This window comes from Gorilla gorilla, chromosome 23 (genome assembly GCF_029281585.2).
Source record: "Gorilla gorilla gorilla isolate KB3781 chromosome 23, NHGRI_mGorGor1-v2.1_pri, whole genome shotgun sequence".
Lineage (NCBI taxonomy): Eukaryota > Metazoa > Chordata > Mammalia > Primates > Hominidae > Gorilla > Gorilla gorilla.
This window is the reverse complement of record NC_086018.1, coordinates 41,191,440-41,209,041: the sequence shown is the minus strand read 5'-3', so window position 1 is coordinate 41,209,041 and position 17,602 is coordinate 41,191,440. Positions and strand designations below refer to the sequence as shown.

General features: G+C 58.8%; 1 protein-coding gene across 2 annotated transcripts in view; it reads left to right on the top strand.

Moving 5' to 3' along the window:
- Nucleotides 1–12,849, top strand: part of SCUBE1 (signal peptide, CUB domain and EGF like domain containing 1) — a 143,011-nt gene extending 130,162 nt beyond the window's left edge. For both annotated transcript variants that reach the window (XM_031005666.3, XM_055374812.2), the window contains 7 exons: nucleotides 1,387–1,548; nucleotides 3,047–3,214; nucleotides 4,552–4,713; nucleotides 5,396–5,593; nucleotides 7,479–7,631; nucleotides 8,090–8,169; nucleotides 11,924–12,849. In XM_031005666.3, the coding sequence (XP_030861526.1) occupies nucleotides 1,387–1,548; nucleotides 3,047–3,214; nucleotides 4,552–4,713; nucleotides 5,396–5,593; nucleotides 7,479–7,631; nucleotides 8,090–8,169; nucleotides 11,924–12,076 (1,076 nt within the window). In that variant the 3' untranslated portion in view covers nucleotides 12,077–12,849. The remainder of the gene's footprint in view (nucleotides 1–1,386; nucleotides 1,549–3,046; nucleotides 3,215–4,551; nucleotides 4,714–5,395; nucleotides 5,594–7,478; nucleotides 7,632–8,089; nucleotides 8,170–11,923) is intronic.
- Nucleotides 12,850–17,602: the final 4,753 nt, after the last annotated feature.

Below are 17,602 nucleotides of genomic sequence, written 5' to 3'. Positions count from 1 at the left end.
ACAGGATACCCCCAGCCCACAACAGGATACCCCCTGCCCGCCACAGGATACCCCTAGCCCACCACTGCATACCCCCAGCCCGCCACTGGCTTCACTTTCACTCGCCATTTTCCCTCTGTGATTGATGAGTGTTTTCTGAGTTTGGACCAATATTCTTCTCCTCATCAAACTTCTGCACAGCTCCCGCCATGTCAGCCACCTCTACCATTTGTTCCATGTTCCACGCTCACTAGTCACATTCTCCTGTAGGAAAGTGGGTGGGCATGGCCGTTTACCTCTGGGTCTGTATCCCTGTAGACTCAGATTCCCCTTACTCATTGCATTGTGATCCATTCCTGATGTTATTTAGTTCGGCGCTCACTGTGTCCCCAGGGTAGCCAGGGGTGCCCCACCAAGCTGGCTCTTGGGTCTGTCTGACCTGCCACACACACGCTGCGAGCCTCCCCTTCAGATCCAACTGACATTCTCCATCCCCTGGCATCACCCAAATCCCCAAGGACCCCTGGTTCCTTTGAGAGGAGGATGATGGGTAGAAACCAAAATCTGGGATATTCATTGCTCCTGGAGTACCACTGCCTCTGGGCCCTCTCATCGGACAGAACTGGAAAGCATAGATGTGTATACGCGTGCACACACAGGCATGGGAATCTATGGGTGGGGGGGTTCTAAAACCATGAATTCATGCCAGTGCCTCCCGTTCCACACCTCAGGGTCCTTTCTAACCTTCACTCCCCATTTCCGCATTTGTAAGCATCTTCTCCAGCACTGAGAAACTCGGCTCCCTTTCTCCTGAATTTACTGATTTACTCAGTTTCCTTACTTACTCATCAGTCGACATATTTGTTCAGTGTAGCCAACCAGACTGCGCTGTCTTCAGCCCATCAGCTCCTCACTACGCCCCTCCCACCTCCCCTGCCAGGCCCTCCTGCCCTTGCCTATTTGAGCCCCAGTCCCTCCCCACTGCCCCTAACTCCTCCACTCAGGAAGGACAGGGGAGCTTCGGGGTGAAATGACTGTAGCATATCCAAGTGGCGAAATCCAGGAGGCAGTTTGCTAAAGCTGGAGGGCAGGGTGTGGAGCAGACAGAGGACAGACGTATGGGGGAGGTGGGGACCACAGGCTTTTATAAGCGGGTGGAGATGGAGGGGTCCACAGAGGACTCTGAGGTGCAGCAGCCAGAGGGGCCAGGCTTCATGGCCCTCACAGATGGCTGCCTCCTGGGTCTTGCCCCAGGCTCTTCTGGGATAGGTCAGGGGCCCCTCTGTGTCCTTGGGGCCCCAGGGGACAAGGACTGTGTCTATCAGGAGAGCCTGGGCTTGAGCACACAGGAGACACCCCGGCCTCCCCACCTCTGCCTCCAGCAGCCTCTCCGCTTTGCCTCTGCAGTTGCCTGTGGGCCTGGCACCCACTTCGGTGGTGAGCTCGGCCAGTGTGTGCCATGTATGCCAGGAACATACCAGGACATGGAAGGCCAGCTCAGTTGCACACCGTGCCCCAGCAGCGACGGGCTTGGTCTGGCTGGTGCCCGCAACGTGTCGGAATGTGGAGGCAAGTGCGGGCCTAGAAGGAGAGGTGGGGGTGGGGGGCGGGCGGGGGCTCCTCCTGTCTCTGATGAGGCCCTCCTGTCGAAGGCCCAGGTGCCTGGTGTGGCCAGAGAGTGTGGTATTTTCTAAAGTCCCTTGTCCTTTCCAAAACCCTTCACGATGTCTGTGCAGTCATCACTTACAAAGTGCATGACAGATCCCAAAGCGTCAGCAGTCCCAGCCTGCACTACAGTGCTGAGCACTGCACTGCACTCGGTGTGCTCTCAGAATTGCATTGTGTCCTTTGGAAAGGACTTCACAGTGTGCAACTTACGGTTTCTAAGGGAGGTACATAAGTGCCTTATGGTGGACCAGACAGCTTACATTTTACGGAACATTCCATTACGACTGGAACACTTTGCAGAGAGTATCTTATACTTGAGCAAGAACTTTGCTCCACACAAAGAACTTTATTATGTGCCCCACAGACGGTTTAGAAAGCCCTTTTTCAATTTACCAAATGCAGTTAGGTTTGCAAAGAGCTTTTCCATTTACCTCCCTCTCCCCACTTAACTCCATCTGTGAAGCTAGCTAAGTCTCCCCATGAGCCTTTCTTCTCAGGCCACTGTGAGTTTCACCCAAGAGAATCCGCGGGGAAGGTTCTCAGCACCCTGAGAAGCACAGTGCCTGTGAGGGTGGGGGAGTGGGGTCCCAGGATACTGGAGACCTCCAGCTTTCTCCCGGTGACGGAAGGGCTCAGAGCCCAGCCCTGAGTCCGTCCAGGCTGCCGGCTGCTCTCTGGCCCACTGCCCGCTCCAGGAGTGTGGTCTCCACCCCTGGGGGAGTGGCCACTGGTAGGAGAGTCCGTGTTTGGGTAGAAGCTGAGAATCCCAGGGTCTGGGCTGAGAGGATGCTAAACCCGCCCCTCACTCAATGCCAGAATACTCTCTGCATCCTGAGTCTGCTGGAACGCAAGAACATTCTTTACTCGGAGCTGAAATTGGCTTTCCTGTGGTCCCCTCCCTTTGTCCCAGGGGTGCCCTTGAGTACCTCAGAAACCCTCCCCAGACCCGCCTCCCTCTGCTCTGGCCTGGCCCTGCTGGTAGACCAGGCAGCGTTACCCTGAAGCTGAGCAGGTGCTCCTTCTGCGAAGACCCCGGTGCAGCCTGCCTCCCGGGGACAGCCCCTCTGAGACACGTGACCTGCCCCTCCACCTGTGGGTCCCCTTCCCAGCTCAGCAGCAAGGCCTCTTGCTCTTCAACCCCCAGGCCTTCTTGCTGGTGGGAGAAGGAGAGCCAGGCTTGACCAAGGCCGCACATGAACCGCTGGCATCATCCGGACCAGGGCCCAGCCTCCTGCACCCCGGCTGCTGCGTTTTCCCCACCCCGTCCCCACCCCAGGCCTCGGGTGCCCAGTACCTTTTCCAGGGCCGGGCAAGGGCCAAGAGCAGGGCCTGAGACCATCCACAGCCTCGGCCCTGCGGTGCCCTCCTGCCCGCCTGAGCCATGACCTCTGACTTCCAGGCCAGTGTTCTCCAGGCTTCTTCTCAGCCGATGGCTTCAAGCCCTGCCAGGCCTGCCCCGTGGGCACGTACCAGCCTGAGCCCGGGCGCACCGGCTGCTTCCCCTGTGGAGGGGGTTTGCTCACCAAACACGAAGGCACCACCTCCTTCCAGGACTGCGAGGCTAAAGGTGAGCATGCCCTCCCCACCACGCCCGCCCACCCCGAGAGGCAGGGCTGCACTGCTCCGAGAGGCTTCCCCGAACCCCTCTCATCTCCTCCACGTGGCGAACCTCCCAGCTCAGAGGAGGAGCCTGGAGCTGTCAGGCGTGGGCGTGGGTGACCCACTGTGCCCCGCATTAGGACAGGGACACCTTATAGCTGAGAGCTTTCTGAGCTCCAGGGGGAACAGCAGCTCCTCGGAGCACTGGGGAGGGCTCTGGGGACAGGAGGCCTTGAGCAGCATCTAGAAGGGAGGTTGGGAGGGTGAGGAGGGGGCAGGAGTGTGGGGGCAGGAGTGGGATCAGGGCATCACCTCAACTGCTATCTGTTCAGGGCATCTGGTCCCACCCAGGTCTACATCCCGTCTTCCCTCACTCACCAACTCCCCCAAATCCTCCCCATTCTCAGCTGCTGACCCTGCTTCCCCACCGTGCTCCCTCTCAGTGTCTGTCCGTCTGTCCAGGTGGCCTGGCTCTCAGCCCCCTGGAGCCAGCCACATCACCAGATACTCCCCTGCACATACAAACTGTTCTGAATTTGCCCATTTAAAAAAAGAATTGAAGCCAGGTGCGGTGGCTCACACCTATAATCCCAGCACTTTGGGAGGCCAAAGTGGGTGGATCACCTGAGGTCAGAAGTTTGAGGCCAGCCCAGCTAACATGGCAAAACCCTGTCTCTACTTAAAAAAAATACAAAAATAATTAGCCGGGTGTGGTGATGTGCACCTGTAATCCCAGCTACTCGGGAGACTGGGAGGGGAGGATCGCTTGAACCCAGGAGGCGGAGGTTGCAGTAAGCCAAGATGGCGCCATTGCACTCCAGCCTGGGTGACGGAGCAAGCTCCATCTCAAAAAAAAAAAAAGAAAAAAGAATTGCCCATCTCTAGGCCCCCGCCCCGCCACCCCTCAGACTCTGGCCGCCTGTGTCTCCTGCCCCAGCAACCTTGTAGAAAGAGGGTTTGGCCTCGCTGGCTCTACTTCCCCTCCTCCCTGTCTCCCCTGCACGCCTCCGGCCACATCATCGCCCCCACTCTCCCTGAAAATGGCTCCCATCAAGGTGGCCTGTGTGGTCCCTGTTTTGCTGGAGCCAACATCACATCAATCTGCCATGTGACCCCCACGCCAAGGGCTCTTCCTAGCCATGGCGGAGTGAGGGTGGTGGGAGGTCATGGGGCGGTGGGGAAGAGCCTTGAACTCTGTGCCAAAACAGACCTCGAGGGCATGAGAGGTCCTGGGGACAGCTCCCCAGTGCTGCCCTTTCCCTGCACCCCTCCACGCCCACCACACTGCCTTGTGTCCCCCGGCAGTGCACTGCTCCCCCGGCCACCACTACAACACCACCACCCACCGCTGCATCCGCTGCCCCGTCGGCACCTACCAGCCCGAGTTTGGCCAGAACCACTGCATCACCTGTCCGGGCAACACCAGCACAGACTTCGATGGCTCCACCAACGTCACACACTGCAAAAGTGGGTGCTGCTGCTCTGCCGCGGGAAGCTGGGAACACAGGAGGGGCTGGGCAGGTTGTGGGGGCGGGAGAGACCTGATCTCACACGAGCTCCACGAGGACACTGGACTCCTCCTGCTCTGTCCTGTCTGCTCTCGGGTGCATTGCATCCATCTGGAGGCCTGTGGCACCAAAGGGGCAGCCCTGGCTTGGCCCACTCTACGGAGCCCACAATGGTGCCCATCGTTCATCAGTTCCTACTGCTCACCCAACACAGCCCGAGCTTCTGCCCTGGGCCAGGCCCTGCTCTAGTTTCTGGGTCTGCTGGGGGAGCTGACAGCCTACAGGGGCACTGACAGGGCCGCTAGAGAGGGCAGGGCTCCAGGCCCTCTCAGTGCCCCTGACAAGGCCCAGCCACAGAGAAATAGGGTGGGCCTGCAGGCATGGCAGCCCAGTAAGAAGCAGCCCCCCAGGCTGGGCCTCAGGGAACCACAGGCCTGAACAGGGGACCTGCCCTCCTGCTCTGGGGGCAGCCCAGGCAGGGTCCCCAAGGAGAATGGGCTCAGGGTCCGAGGGCTAGTGTGGGGGGGGGACAAGAGCACCTTCCAGCCCTGCCCTAGGCCTCCCAGGTAGTTAGAGGCCTGGCCGGCCAGGGCCCCTGCCCAGCAGAGCCTGATGAGGCCCTCGGGCCACTGTGCCCACAGACCAGCACTGCGGCGGCGAGCTTGGTGACTACACCGGCTACATCGAGTCCCCCAACTACCCTGGCGACTACCCAGCCAACGCTGAATGCGTCTGGCACATCGCGCCTCCCCCAAAGCGCAGGATCCTCATCGTGGTCCCTGAGATCTTCCTGCCCATCGAGGATGAGTGCGGCGATGTTCTGGTCATGAGGAAGAGCGGTACGTTGGGGGCCGAGGGGACCAGAGGCAGCCTCAGCTGCGTGTGCACCCCTGTCTCGCTGCGGTTCTGCCAGGCGTGATCGCTGCCTTCACAGGGCAGAGAGGAGGGCCCTGGGGCTCAGAGGACCAGCCCCTCAGAGTCCATCTGGGAGGCAGGGTTGAAACCCACTTGGGTCTAAGAGCTTGCTTTACAGAGTTCTGTGGAAAGATCTGGAGAGCTTAGGGTATTCCGAGAGTGGATGCTGGGACATGGTCAGGCCTGGTCTCAACTCCGGCCGCGAGCCAGGCCCTCATCCCAGTGGCGGGACCAGCCGCAGGGCCCCTTCCCACCACTTTCTGCCGCACCGCTCAGGGCGAGACCTTAGGCTCCAGCTCCACGGGTCTCCTCCCGCCTGCTGAGGTTTGGGGGACCACACGGCCGTCCCATGCACCACACAAGATACCAGCTCAGAGAGCCCTCCCCACCCCTCTGTGAGCCCTGGACTCCTGGCTCATCCGCCCCCGTCAGGGCTCCTCTTGAGACTTCAGGGAGTGAAGGATGGAATGGCATGAGAGAGGACTGGACTCAGCAGTGGGTGTGACCGCTGTGTGCCCAGCTGGCCACAGCAGCAGGAATGCCTGGGAGGCCCCTGAGCCACCCGAGCACCAGCCATATACCTGCAGTGCACCTGTCCAGGGGACCTCGCTGCTGTCGGGCTATGGGTGCCCATGTGAGCGAGCTCCATGTCTGAGTGTTAGGGAAGGAAGAGCAGGAACCCAGACACCCACAGACGCTGGCCAGAGAACATCTCTGGGTACCCAGTGACCACAGAGACCGGCCAGAGGAGGGGGTGGGGAGGGGCCTGAGGTCTGCTCCGGGGCTGCTCTGCCAGAGTTGCATTATCCTGGGCAGGAGTTGCTCAGCATAGCTAATGAGTAGACAGATGTCAGGAGTAGACAGATGTCAGGAGTAGACAGATGTCAGGAGTAGACAGATGTCAGGAGTAGACAGATGTCAGCAAGGCTGACGCAGCTGAGCAGCCAAAAGCCGCAGTGTGTGGATGGGCAAGGGACCGGCCCGGGACCACATTCCCCGCCCGTTCCCCTCACCCGCTCCCCTGCCCCCAGCATCCCCTCCTTCTGTCCACCACCACAAGGCTGAGCTCAAGTGAAGCCCAGCCTGTCCCCCATGAGGGGCTCCTCGGGAAAGCCCTCAGGGAGCCGTGAGGCCTTGCCGAGGAGCCCTTAAGCAGGGAGAGGCTGGGCAGGGCTGGGGTGCTCCCACTGTCACCACGTCTGAGAAAAGGATGGTTTGCAGAGTTTGGGAAGATTCACCTGCCGGTCACATGCTGTACCCATGCTGCCGCACTCGGCTCCTGATTTCCTCCTCGGGAGATCAAGGCTCAGTGGGCCTTGCTGGTGTATTTGCTCTCGGGAGAAGGGACTTCCCAAGTTTGTGCCTCTGGTCCCAGCAGTCAGTGCCAGTTCATCTCCCACGTCCTCCCCCAGCTTCCACTCCCGCCCTGGCCTTGCACCAAGTGCAGGCCTGAGCCCTGTCACCGAGGAGCAGTTAGCTGGAGGGAGATGGAGACCCACTGACAGAGGGGCCTGTGATAAGGGGTTCACCAGAGCAGAGCAAGATCTTGGGAGGGGATGGGAGGAGAGTCAGGGAGGCTTCCTGGAAGAGGGGACAGAGATGGGTCTCAGAAGGACAAGTAAGAACCAGGGTTGAGGGTAGGGAAGGGCCTCAGAGGGAGAGGGAACAAGCACAAAGACTAAGCTGTTGTGTTTGGGGGACCAGGCGTTCGGTGCAGGTGCTGGGTGGCGAACTGGATGGGAGGCGAGTGGCCTAGGGCAGGAGGAGCTGCCTACCTGTGGCAGCTCAGCAATGATGCTTCACCCACAGCCTCTCCCGCATCCATCACCACCTATGAGACCTGCCAGACCTACGAGAGGCCCATCGCCTTCACCTCCCGCTCCCGCAAGCTCTGGATCCAGTTCAAATCCAATGAAGGCAACAGCGGCAAAGGCTTCCAAGTGCCCTATGTCACCTACGATGGTAAGACCCACTGTCTTCACGGCCCACTGTGCACGGCTCAGGCGGGGCCCTGGAGACACAGAGATGAGTCGCACATCCCCGCCCTCAGGGAGCTGTGACCTGGCAGGTACAGACCTGGAAGCAGAACGAACACTGTCAGGGGCCAGAGCCAGACAGGCTGAGGGTGGTACCGGGTGGTACAGGCAAGACAGTGGTTAGTGGCATCTGCAGGCTTCAGCTGAGATGCTGCCCAAGCAGGGTTTTGAGGGCTAAATAGGGGGTTCTTAGCGAAACCCCGAGGAGGACAATACAGGTGGAGGGAGCCCCAGGTTCAAAGGCACAGAGGCAGAGCTGTGGCCAGCCATAACCCAGAGCCCGTGGCTGGAGCACGGGAGGGAGGGCAGAGGCTGGAGGTGAAAGGGGAGCACGTGGGTCTCAAGCCCCTCGCCTTCCTCTGCCCCTGCTGACCCGCTGTCCAGAGGACTACCAGCAACTCATAGAGGACATCGTGCGCGATGGGCGCCTGTACGCCTCGGAGAACCACCAGGAAATTTTGAAAGTGAGTGAGTTTATTGGAAGGGAATCCACGTAACCATGGGATGGGGCCTGTGATGAGCCAGGACCGCCCCTGCCCCAGCCCTGGCCCCTGGAGGAGCAAGGGAGGGTGGGTGGTGATGGGAGAGGAGCAGGAGGCTTGGGGGTCCCAGAGCCCTAATGGTGGGGACTGGGTCCTGCACATCTGTCCCTCCAGACCAGGAGGCCTGAGGGAAGCTGTTTGGTGAGGACGTGGGGACCAGGACCTGGTGATGTGGCCTCAGGCACGTTCCTCACCAGCTCACAGCCTCACTCTCCTCATCTGTAGAATGAGGGTATTCTGGGGGATGTCTCAGAATCAGTGGGATCTACCCAGTGCCATTGTCACTTGGAGCCCCCCTGCCGCTGGGACTATGCTCCCTCCTCTTCCTGCTTCCAGCCTGGAGAGGCAGGGCCGCCTGGTGTGTCACATGGTGGGTACTGGCCAGAGGCCCGGGGACCCAGGACTCACCCAGCTCAGCCCTGGGCAGCAGCACTGTCAGCCCAGGAGCCCCGGGGTGTGGAGGACAAGGGCAGGGCTGGAACGCTCCCGCTGTCACCTATTCTGAGAAAAGAATGGTTTGCAGAGTTCGGGAAGATTCACTTGAGTCTCCCCATAGTCTGCCAGTCACGAGCTGCCGCCCTCGGCTCCTGATTTCCTCCTCAAGCTGCTTGGGCAGAAACCAGGGATGCGTCCTGGCCTCTCTCCCCCCAATCCCTGTCCCCCCAGCTCCGCCCTGGGAGCATCGCTCCCAAACTGGAAGCGTCCTGACACTGCTCTGGGGACACAAACCTCAGCCGGAGGGCCGTCCTCCTCCACAGCGGCTCCCAGCTCCTCACACACACCAGAGCCTCTCAGCCCATTCTTCTTTCCCCCACCTCTTTCCCCCCATCCTTCCGCCCTCAGCTGGGACATCCTGTCGTACTCTGGGTGGCCTGCCCGGACCCCCTGACCTGGGCACACCCTTTGCAGCCCCTTAGGTCCCGCGTGCCCCTCCTTCCTGGCACCCACCAGCACTCCCTTTAGGTTTGTTCTGTGAATATTTAGTCCCTGCCCCCACAGCACAGAGGAGGGCAGGAGCATCTGTCTCCAGGGTGTGGGTTCAGGGCACGTGTGTGTGTGGGGGGGGGGGGGGGAGTGTGCTGTGTGGTGTGTTTGTGGAGGCATGTGTGGTGAGTTTGGAGGTGTTCAGTGTGTGTGGTGACTGTGGTGTGTGTAGGGGTGTGTGGGTTTGACTGTGGGGTGTGTGAGTGGGTGTGTATAGTGTGTATGTAGGGGTGTGTGTGCTGGGTGTGTAGGGGTGTGTGTTGAGTGGGTGTGTGGGGGGTGTAGTGAGTGGAGGTGTGGTGGGTGTGTGGTGTGTGTGGGGGGTGTGGTGAATGGAAGCGGTGTGTGTGGTGGGTGGGGGTGTGGTGGGTGTGTGGTGTGTGTGGGGGTGTGTGTGGTCAGTGGAGGTGAGGGTGTGTGTGGGGGGGTGTGGGGTGAATAGAGGTGTGGGGAAGATGTGTAGTGAGTGGGTGTGTGGTATGTATATAGGGTGTGTGGTGAGGGGGTGTGGTGTGTGTGTGGTTGTATGGGGGTGTGTGTGGTGAATAGAGATGGGAGTGTGTGGTGTGTATGGGGGTGTGTGTGGTGAGCGGGGGTGGGGGTGTGGTGAATAGAGGTGGGGTGAGTGTGTGGTGAGTGGGTGTGTGGTGTGTGTATAGGGGTGTGTGTGGTGAGTGGGTGTGTGGTGTGTGTAGGGGTGTGTGGTGAGTGGGTGTGTGGTGTGTGTGGGAGTGTGTGGTGAGTGGCGTGTGTAGGGGTGTGTGGTGTGTGTGGGAGTGCGTGGTGAGTGGCGTGTGTAGGGTTGTGTGGTGAGTGGGTGAGTGGTGTGTGTGGGGGTGTGTGGTGAGTGGTGTGTGTAGGGGTGTGTGGTGAGTGGGTGTGTGGTGTGTGTAGGAGTGCGTGGTGAGTGGTGTGTGTAGGGGTGTGTGGTGAGTGGGTGTGTGGTGTGTGTGGGGGTGTGGTGAGTGGTGTGTGTGGGGGTGTGTGGTGGGTGGGTGAGTGGTGTGTGTGGGGGTGTGGTGAGTGGTGTGTGTGGGGGGGTGTGGTGAGTGTGGGGCTGTGTGGTGAGTGGGTGTGTGGTATGGGGTGTGGTGAGTGGGTGTGTGGTGTGTGTGGGGGTGAGTGGCGAGTGGGTGTATGGTATGGGGTGTGGGGGTGAGTGGTGAGTGGGTGTGTGGTATGGGGCATGGTGGGTGAGTGGTGAGTGGGTGTGTGGTATGGGGCATGGTGGGTGAGTGGTGAGTGGGTGTGTGGTGTGGGGTGTGGTGGGTGTGTACGCAGAGATGAGTGTGTGCCAGGACAGGTCCACCCCAGATACAGCAGATGCAGTCACAGTCAACAGGGCGAGGAGCTCTCACGCCCCAGCAGGTGGTGGTCGCCATTTGCTGAGCACCTTCCCTGGGCCAGGCTCTGGGGACTCTGTCAGGAACCAGACCTCCGCCAGGCCTCACCTCTGCTCCATAGTTTCTGCCCAGGGTGGCAGCCAGTGCCCAACTAGAGAGACGAGACACTGGGGCTCAGAGAGGGCGGGGACTGCGTCTGCCCTCCAGAGACTGCTCCGGAGGACAGCCCTGTTTGCTGCCTAGATCCCTGCAGCAAACCTGTACTGAGCACCGCTGAGGAGAGGTCCCCTGCTCACGCCAGTGCGGGTCATTTTCCTCGCAGCCCCGGGAAGAGGCATCATGACCTCTCTGTGCAGGGAAAAATGAAATTCAGAGCAGCAAAGCGATGTTCCCGAGGTCCAGGGACCAGCGAGCAGGCCTGAAGTGATGATTTGGGATCTGCCAGCTGCAAAGCCTGTGCTCTTGGCTGGGTGTTGTCTGTTTGCAGATGTTGGTTGTGTTGTGTCATTTTGCAGCGGAACCCTTTGTTAATAAAATCTTTTTTTTTTTTTTTTTGAGACAGTGTCTCGCTCTGTCATCCAGCATGGAGTGCAGTGGCACGCTCTCGGCTCACTGCAACCTCCGCCTCCCGGTTTCAAGCAGTTCTCATGCCTCAGCCTCCCGAGTTGCTGGGATTACAGGCATGCACCACCACACCCAGCTAATTTTGTATTTTTAGTAGAGATGGGGTTTCCCCATGTTGATCAGGCTGGTCTCAAACTCCTGACCTCAGGTGATCTGCCCGCCTCAGCCTCCCAAAGTGCTAGGATTACAGGTGTGAGCCACCACACCTGGCCTTTAATAAAATCTTATTGGAATCCCAAGAGTTAATGCCAATGATCTATTTAAAAACCAGTTACAGGCCAGGTGCCGTGGCTCACGCCTGTAATCCCAGCACTTTGGGAGGCCGAGGTGGGTGGATCACCTGAGGTCAGGAGTCTGAGACCAAGCTGGCCAACATGGTGAAACCGCGTCTCTACTGAAAAGACAAAACTTAGCCAGGTGTGGTGGTGCGTGCCTATAATCCCAGCTACTCGAGAGGCTGAGACAGGAGAATCACCTGAACTCGGGAGGCGAGGTGCAGTGACCCAAGATCCTGCCACTGCACTCCAGCCTGGGTGACAGGGCAAGACTGTCTCAAAAAAAATAAATAAATAAAAACCAGTTATACTATTAAAACCAAAAGAAGGTCTGTGGGGTCCTGAAACCCACCAGCCAGCCCATCTCTCTCCCCTCCCCCAGCCTGGCAACACCCCACAGACCCTACAGGCCCCAAGCCTCCCCCACCTCCCACCCACTCTATCTTACAGGACAAGAAGCTGATCAAGGCCCTCTTCGACGTGCTGGCCCATCCCCAGAACTACTTCAAGTACACAGCCCAGGAATCCAAGGAGATGTTCCCACGGTCCTTCATCAAACTGCTGCGCTCCAAAGTGTCTCGGTTCCTGCGGCCCTACAAATAACCGGGGGGAGCGGCCCTGCCTGGGGGTGGCCTGGTCCACGGAGGGTGCACCTGCCCTCCACAGTGGGAGCTGCATGGGCCTCCACGCCACCTTGGGAACCCCATGGCACTGCCCTTCAGGGAAGCCGACCAGCCCATGGAGACCGAGCCCAGGCACCCTTCGGACCCGCCGCCCCTGTGGGAGCACCCTGCTTCAGGAAGCCTCCCTCCCTCCCTCTGCCTCCCTTCCCTAGGACACCAAGAGCGCCCTCTCCTGAGCCCTGGCAGACCGACTGCAGGTAGCAGGATTGCAGGACCCTCCGCCTGGCCTGGCGTTTCAGGAGAGAGGGGAAGTGGGGCCTGTGCTCTGGGAGGCGTGGTCATCCGAGACAGGAGGCCAGGGGAGAGAGCAGGGGACGAAGGCGCCGTCTGGGGGAGGTTGATGAGCCTGTGCTGGCATCCGTGGGCCCCACGCTTTGCCAACTCCTCCAGCCACAGGCAAAGCCACGGCTCCGGGCTGTTGCGCTCTAAGGGTTCTGTGATTGGATGGAACAGAGCTGCTGGGGAGGAGACTGGAGGTTTCTGCATTCCTTCGACAGAACATTTAATGAAGCACTCTATATATATATATAAATATATATATAAATATATATATATACACTTCTATTTGTGGGTACTTTAGGAAAATGCCCTTTGGTCACTGTAAATATGAATTGTGACCCCATCCCTTCCCGCATGAGCCCAGTGAGTCCCAGCAGCTATCAGCCTCCCTGAACGATTAAACAGCTCCTCCCAGCATTTGCCCTTCTGTTTCTGTGAGGCCGGCAGCCCTTGGGGCTGGGGAGAGCACAGCTTGCCTTGGACTTGCTTCTGAACACGAATTCTTCGAGAACTAGGCTCAGGTGCTCTGCTGGAGTGTTGGCCTCACCCCAGTCCCCTTGCCAGCAACATCACTGCCCTTGGACAAGACTCAGTGGAAGACACTTCCCCTCGGACCCGTTCCTAGGAGGTGCAGGGGCCCAGCAATAAACGGCGAAAGGGGCCTTGGCTCTCGCCCTGTGGCAGTGACCTTGGGGTCCGTACTATGCCCAGGTGTCAGCAGGAAACAAGGCCTTGCTCACAGGAGCACAGGCTGTGCCACCACAAGGAGCCTCAGAGCGGCCAGTGAGGAAAGGGGAGAGAGCAGAGCTTGCTGTCAGAGGCCAGGCTCCCAGTGCAGCCTCCTCTTGCTACGCCATGCCACCCCCATTCACAGGGAAACCTCTTTCCTTCCTATAAAGGAAAGAGGTTGAATTGACTCACATTCCCACATGGCTTGGGAGGCCTCAGGAAACTTACAATCATGGCGGAGGGTGAAGGGGAAGCAAGCGCCTTCTTCACAAGGCAGCAGGAAAGAGAAGCAAGCAGGGAAATGTCGGGAGAAAGAGAGTCTGGGCTGTGACCGAGTGCATGTGTCCCACCCAGCCGGAAGGCCAGCGCCCGGGATGGAGCCAGCAGAAGTCCATGCCGAGGTCCAGGAGGCTTTGCCTGCTCTTCATCTGCCTGCGAGCTGTAGGACCTGCATGGGAGATGGTCTGTATGTTTCAGGTTAACAAATACTGAAAATCCCAAGGAACCTGGGAGAATCTTAAAATGAACTCCGGTCTTCAGCTCGAAGTTGCCTCTAGGGTTCCTCCTGGTCACCCCCGGGCCCAGCCTGGCTGGCGAGAAACAAACACAGTTTGAGAGGCTGTGGCACACTGAGGACCACACAGATGGAGGCAGCCAAGTGAGGTCCCTGGAGGTTCAGGGCTTGGTGACGAGGTAGGCCGTGATCACATATTCTACAGTCCAAAAGAGGGCCCGGAGCTCAGCAATTATGCCGTCACATGTGCCCACAGCAGCGGGCTCCGCGGCGTGGCTCCTGCTGCCATCAGCTGCCTTCTCTGCTGAAGTCCAACTCAAGTCAGAGAGAGAGTGGAGCCTCTGCACTTGGTGGGTAGGTCAGTGTCAACTAACAAACCCTGCCAGGGGCCACTGCCGCTCCTCTGGTCACAGTCCACGCAGGCCAGCCCTGGTTTCTAGAAAGAGGCCTCCCTCCCTCCCTTTGTGGAGCCGTCAGTCATCCCCAAGATGAGAGGCGAGCATCCTCCCGAGTGAGCCTGCAGCAACAGCTCCTGAGGAAGGTGCCGGGAGGGGTGTCGCCTCTTCACGAGTGTTCTCCAGAGAATCAGAACCCAGAGGATACAGACGTAGATGTGTGAGGGGTTGCATTACGGGAACTGGCTCACGGATTCTGGAGGCCAACAAGTCCCACGATCTGCTGTCTGCGAGCGGGAGACCAGGAGAAGCCACACCGTAACTCAGTCTGAGTCCAAAGCCCGAGAAGCCAGGGGCCACCCTGTGAGTCCCAGCATCCAAAGCCCTGAGAACGAGGAAGATGGATGTCCCAGCTCCCAAAGGGAGGATTCTCCCTTCCTCCCCCTTCTGTTCTACTGGGGCCCTCAACAGATTGGATGGAGTGGATGTCTTCACTCAGTCTGCCAATTCCCATCCTAACCTCTTCTGGAAACACCCTAACATGTTTTCCCAGCTAGCTGGGTATCCCTTCACCCAACCAAGACGACCATGCAATCAACCATCACACTTAAGTGTTTTTGTTTGTTTTTTTTGTTTGGTTTTTTGTTTTTAATTTTTTTTTTTTTTTTTTTGAGATGGAGTCTCGCTCTGTCACCCAGGCTGGAGTGCAGTGGCGCGATCTTGGTTCACTGCAAGCTCCACCTCCCGGGTTCACGCCATTCTCCTGCCTCAGCCTCCCGAGTAGCTGGGACTACAGGCACCCACCACCTTGCCCAGCTAATTTTTTTGTATTTTTAGTAGAGACGGGGTTTCACCATATTAGCCAGGATGGTCTCGATCTCCTGACCTCGTGATCCGCCCACCTCGGCCTCCCAAAGTGTTGGGATTACAGGCGTGAGCACCGCACCCAGCCAGGGTTTTCTTTTTTAATCCTTTCCAGGAACAGAAAGAGCTCTTAACCTCTCTGAGCTCTTTCTGCAATTCCTTTGGGCGGTTTCTGAAAGTTGCCACCCACGTACCCACAGATCCACTGCCCGCCTCTCCTCCCCTCATGTTCCAGGACTCACCACCGTGGTCAGACCATGCCCAGTGTGCCCAGGGCAAAGTTGGATGGGCAGGTGCAGACGCGGCCCAGCCTTCATCCTGCTTTCCCTCGCAAGCCCTTCTATAGCTCCCAGCCCACGGGAGAGGCCGTGAGGAGCGCGAGATCGCCAGCAGCCCCACTGGGCCTCCCACACCATCTGACTGACTTGAAGTCCAGGGTTGGGCTCTGTCTTGAGTCTCCACATCAGTCTCACACCAGGGAACTTGGGGGTCCCCCGTTAAACTACAGCTGACCCTGGGCCTCAGGGCGGGATGGTCCCAAGGTGAGCTCCGTGGACAGCAAAGCGCATTTCTTCCAATTGGCATGTGGTCGAAGCCAATGGCAGCTTGACTGATGTGAGGTGGCTATTCCACCTGGTTCAAGATGGAAGTGTAGAGAAAAGGGAAGTGGGGAACAAGGACTGGGCCAGGTAGGATGGATCCACGTAACGAGGCCCAAGAAAAGATGGAAGCTGAGGGCAGAGAGTCCAGGAGGCCCCCATGCTGTCTGAGGCGGAGGCCGGCATAGCCCCTCCTCGACTGTCGCCTGAGCAGCTGATGAGGTCCCCAGTGCCACACGCTGTGCTCCAGGGAGAGGAGCCAAGAAGCAAGCAGGCTGCTGGGAGTCCCTGCACTGCCATCTGGCCGGGACGGAGGCGGCTGCCCGGTCTCCAGGCTCCTCTGAGCTTGGGTCAGCTCCTAATGGAGCATCGCACCCCAGGGAACCAGAGGACCTCTGTGAAGAAAGGCATGGAAAACCGGGGTGTCTCCCGCACAGCTTCCCAGGAGCCAGGTGGGACCCAGGCGTGGGGGGACCTTTCTGCCCCACATTCCTGGCATTCCCCGCAAGTTTATTTCTACTTTCCAGAAACAAGCTACGGGAAGGGAAGGAACCTGCAGCAGGGTTTCGAAGACAGCCAGGCCCTCCGTGAGTGAGGGCTCATATAGCCGCTGAGGGCAGCCTGCAGCCAGGTGGCCTCACCTGCTGCCCAGAATTAGGCTGTGCCTTTTCCCAGTCCTTCCCCATGCCAGAGCCTCTCCCCATCTTTCCCCGCGCCAGAGCCTCACAGCCACAGCCACACCAACCTCCCTCCTCTCAAGCAGCAGAATCAGCCTACGCTCCCCAGCCTCAGTGCCCCTGCCCCACACAGGTCACGCTGGCCAGGCGATGACCAGTTTCCGAAACGCTGGATCCCCAAGGGGACGGTGTGGCCCAGTCCTCCCCCACCTCCATGGTGGCCCAGGCTGCAGGGCCCACGGTGGGCCCACGGTGGAGGCCTCAGGCAGCTTTCTCTCCAGCTACCCATTGGCTTAGGACACACAGATAAAGTAGCGCTGAAACACGGGCCAAAACATCCCCAGACAAGGATGGCACAAGAGGCCAAATTTGAAAGCCTTGGGAGAGAAGCCATTTCCCCTACCTCTAACAAGCGTAGTTTTCTGTCTGGCCCCCCCTTTCATGCACGCACGTTCTTAAGAGACGCACCATCCGCAGGCAGCCTCTCAGTGAAGCCTGTCCCCCGGGCTTGTCCACGGCAGAAGGCCCCTGGCCTGTTTAAGCTATACCGATGCTTAATTTACATTTTTGGAGTTGAATATTATTCCGGCGCCTCCACCACCCCCAGCAGAAAAAATAAGATACTGAAATAAGTTGAGTCATTTAGCAAACATTTACTGAGCACCTCCTGTGTGCCAGGCTCCTAGAAAGACAGGGAGTTGGTGCCCTGCACAGATGACAAACTGCCCCAGACAGCAGACAGAAAGACAGACAAACTGCCCCAGACAGCAAGCAGACAGACAAACAGACAAACTGCCCCGGACAGCAGACAGACAAACAGACACATTGCCCTGGACAGCAGAGAGACAAACAGACACACTGCCCCGGACAGCAGACAGACAAACAGACACGTTGCCCCGGACAGCAGACAGACAGACAAACTGCCCCAGAAAGCAGACAGCAAACTGCCCCAGACAGCAGACAGACAGACACCCTGCCCCAGACAGCAGACAAGCTGCCCTGGACAGCCTGCTCACCTTGCCTGCCACAGTGCATGCCCCACAGGGAGAAGCCTTCCTTCTCACCCAGGGAGTCCAGCCATTTTCACCTCCCCTGGTCCATGCTCAGGAAGTCTGGTCACCCTGGCAAACTGCACCTGACATTGAGGTCCCTTTTCACCAAAGATGCACAAGGTGTCCATGCCGAGCCGACATCATTCAGGCCAAGGGCAGAGGATGTAATGAGGGGTGGAGTGAGGATGTGGAGAGAGAGCAGAGAGCGCCTCCTATTCTACCGCGGCTGTCTCTGCCCCCATGGCACCCACAGATCCCTGGCCCTTCCAGGAGTAAGTCCTGGGTAGGCAGAGCTGGGGTTGGCCTGATCCCACCTGCCTTGCTCTTGGAAAGGACA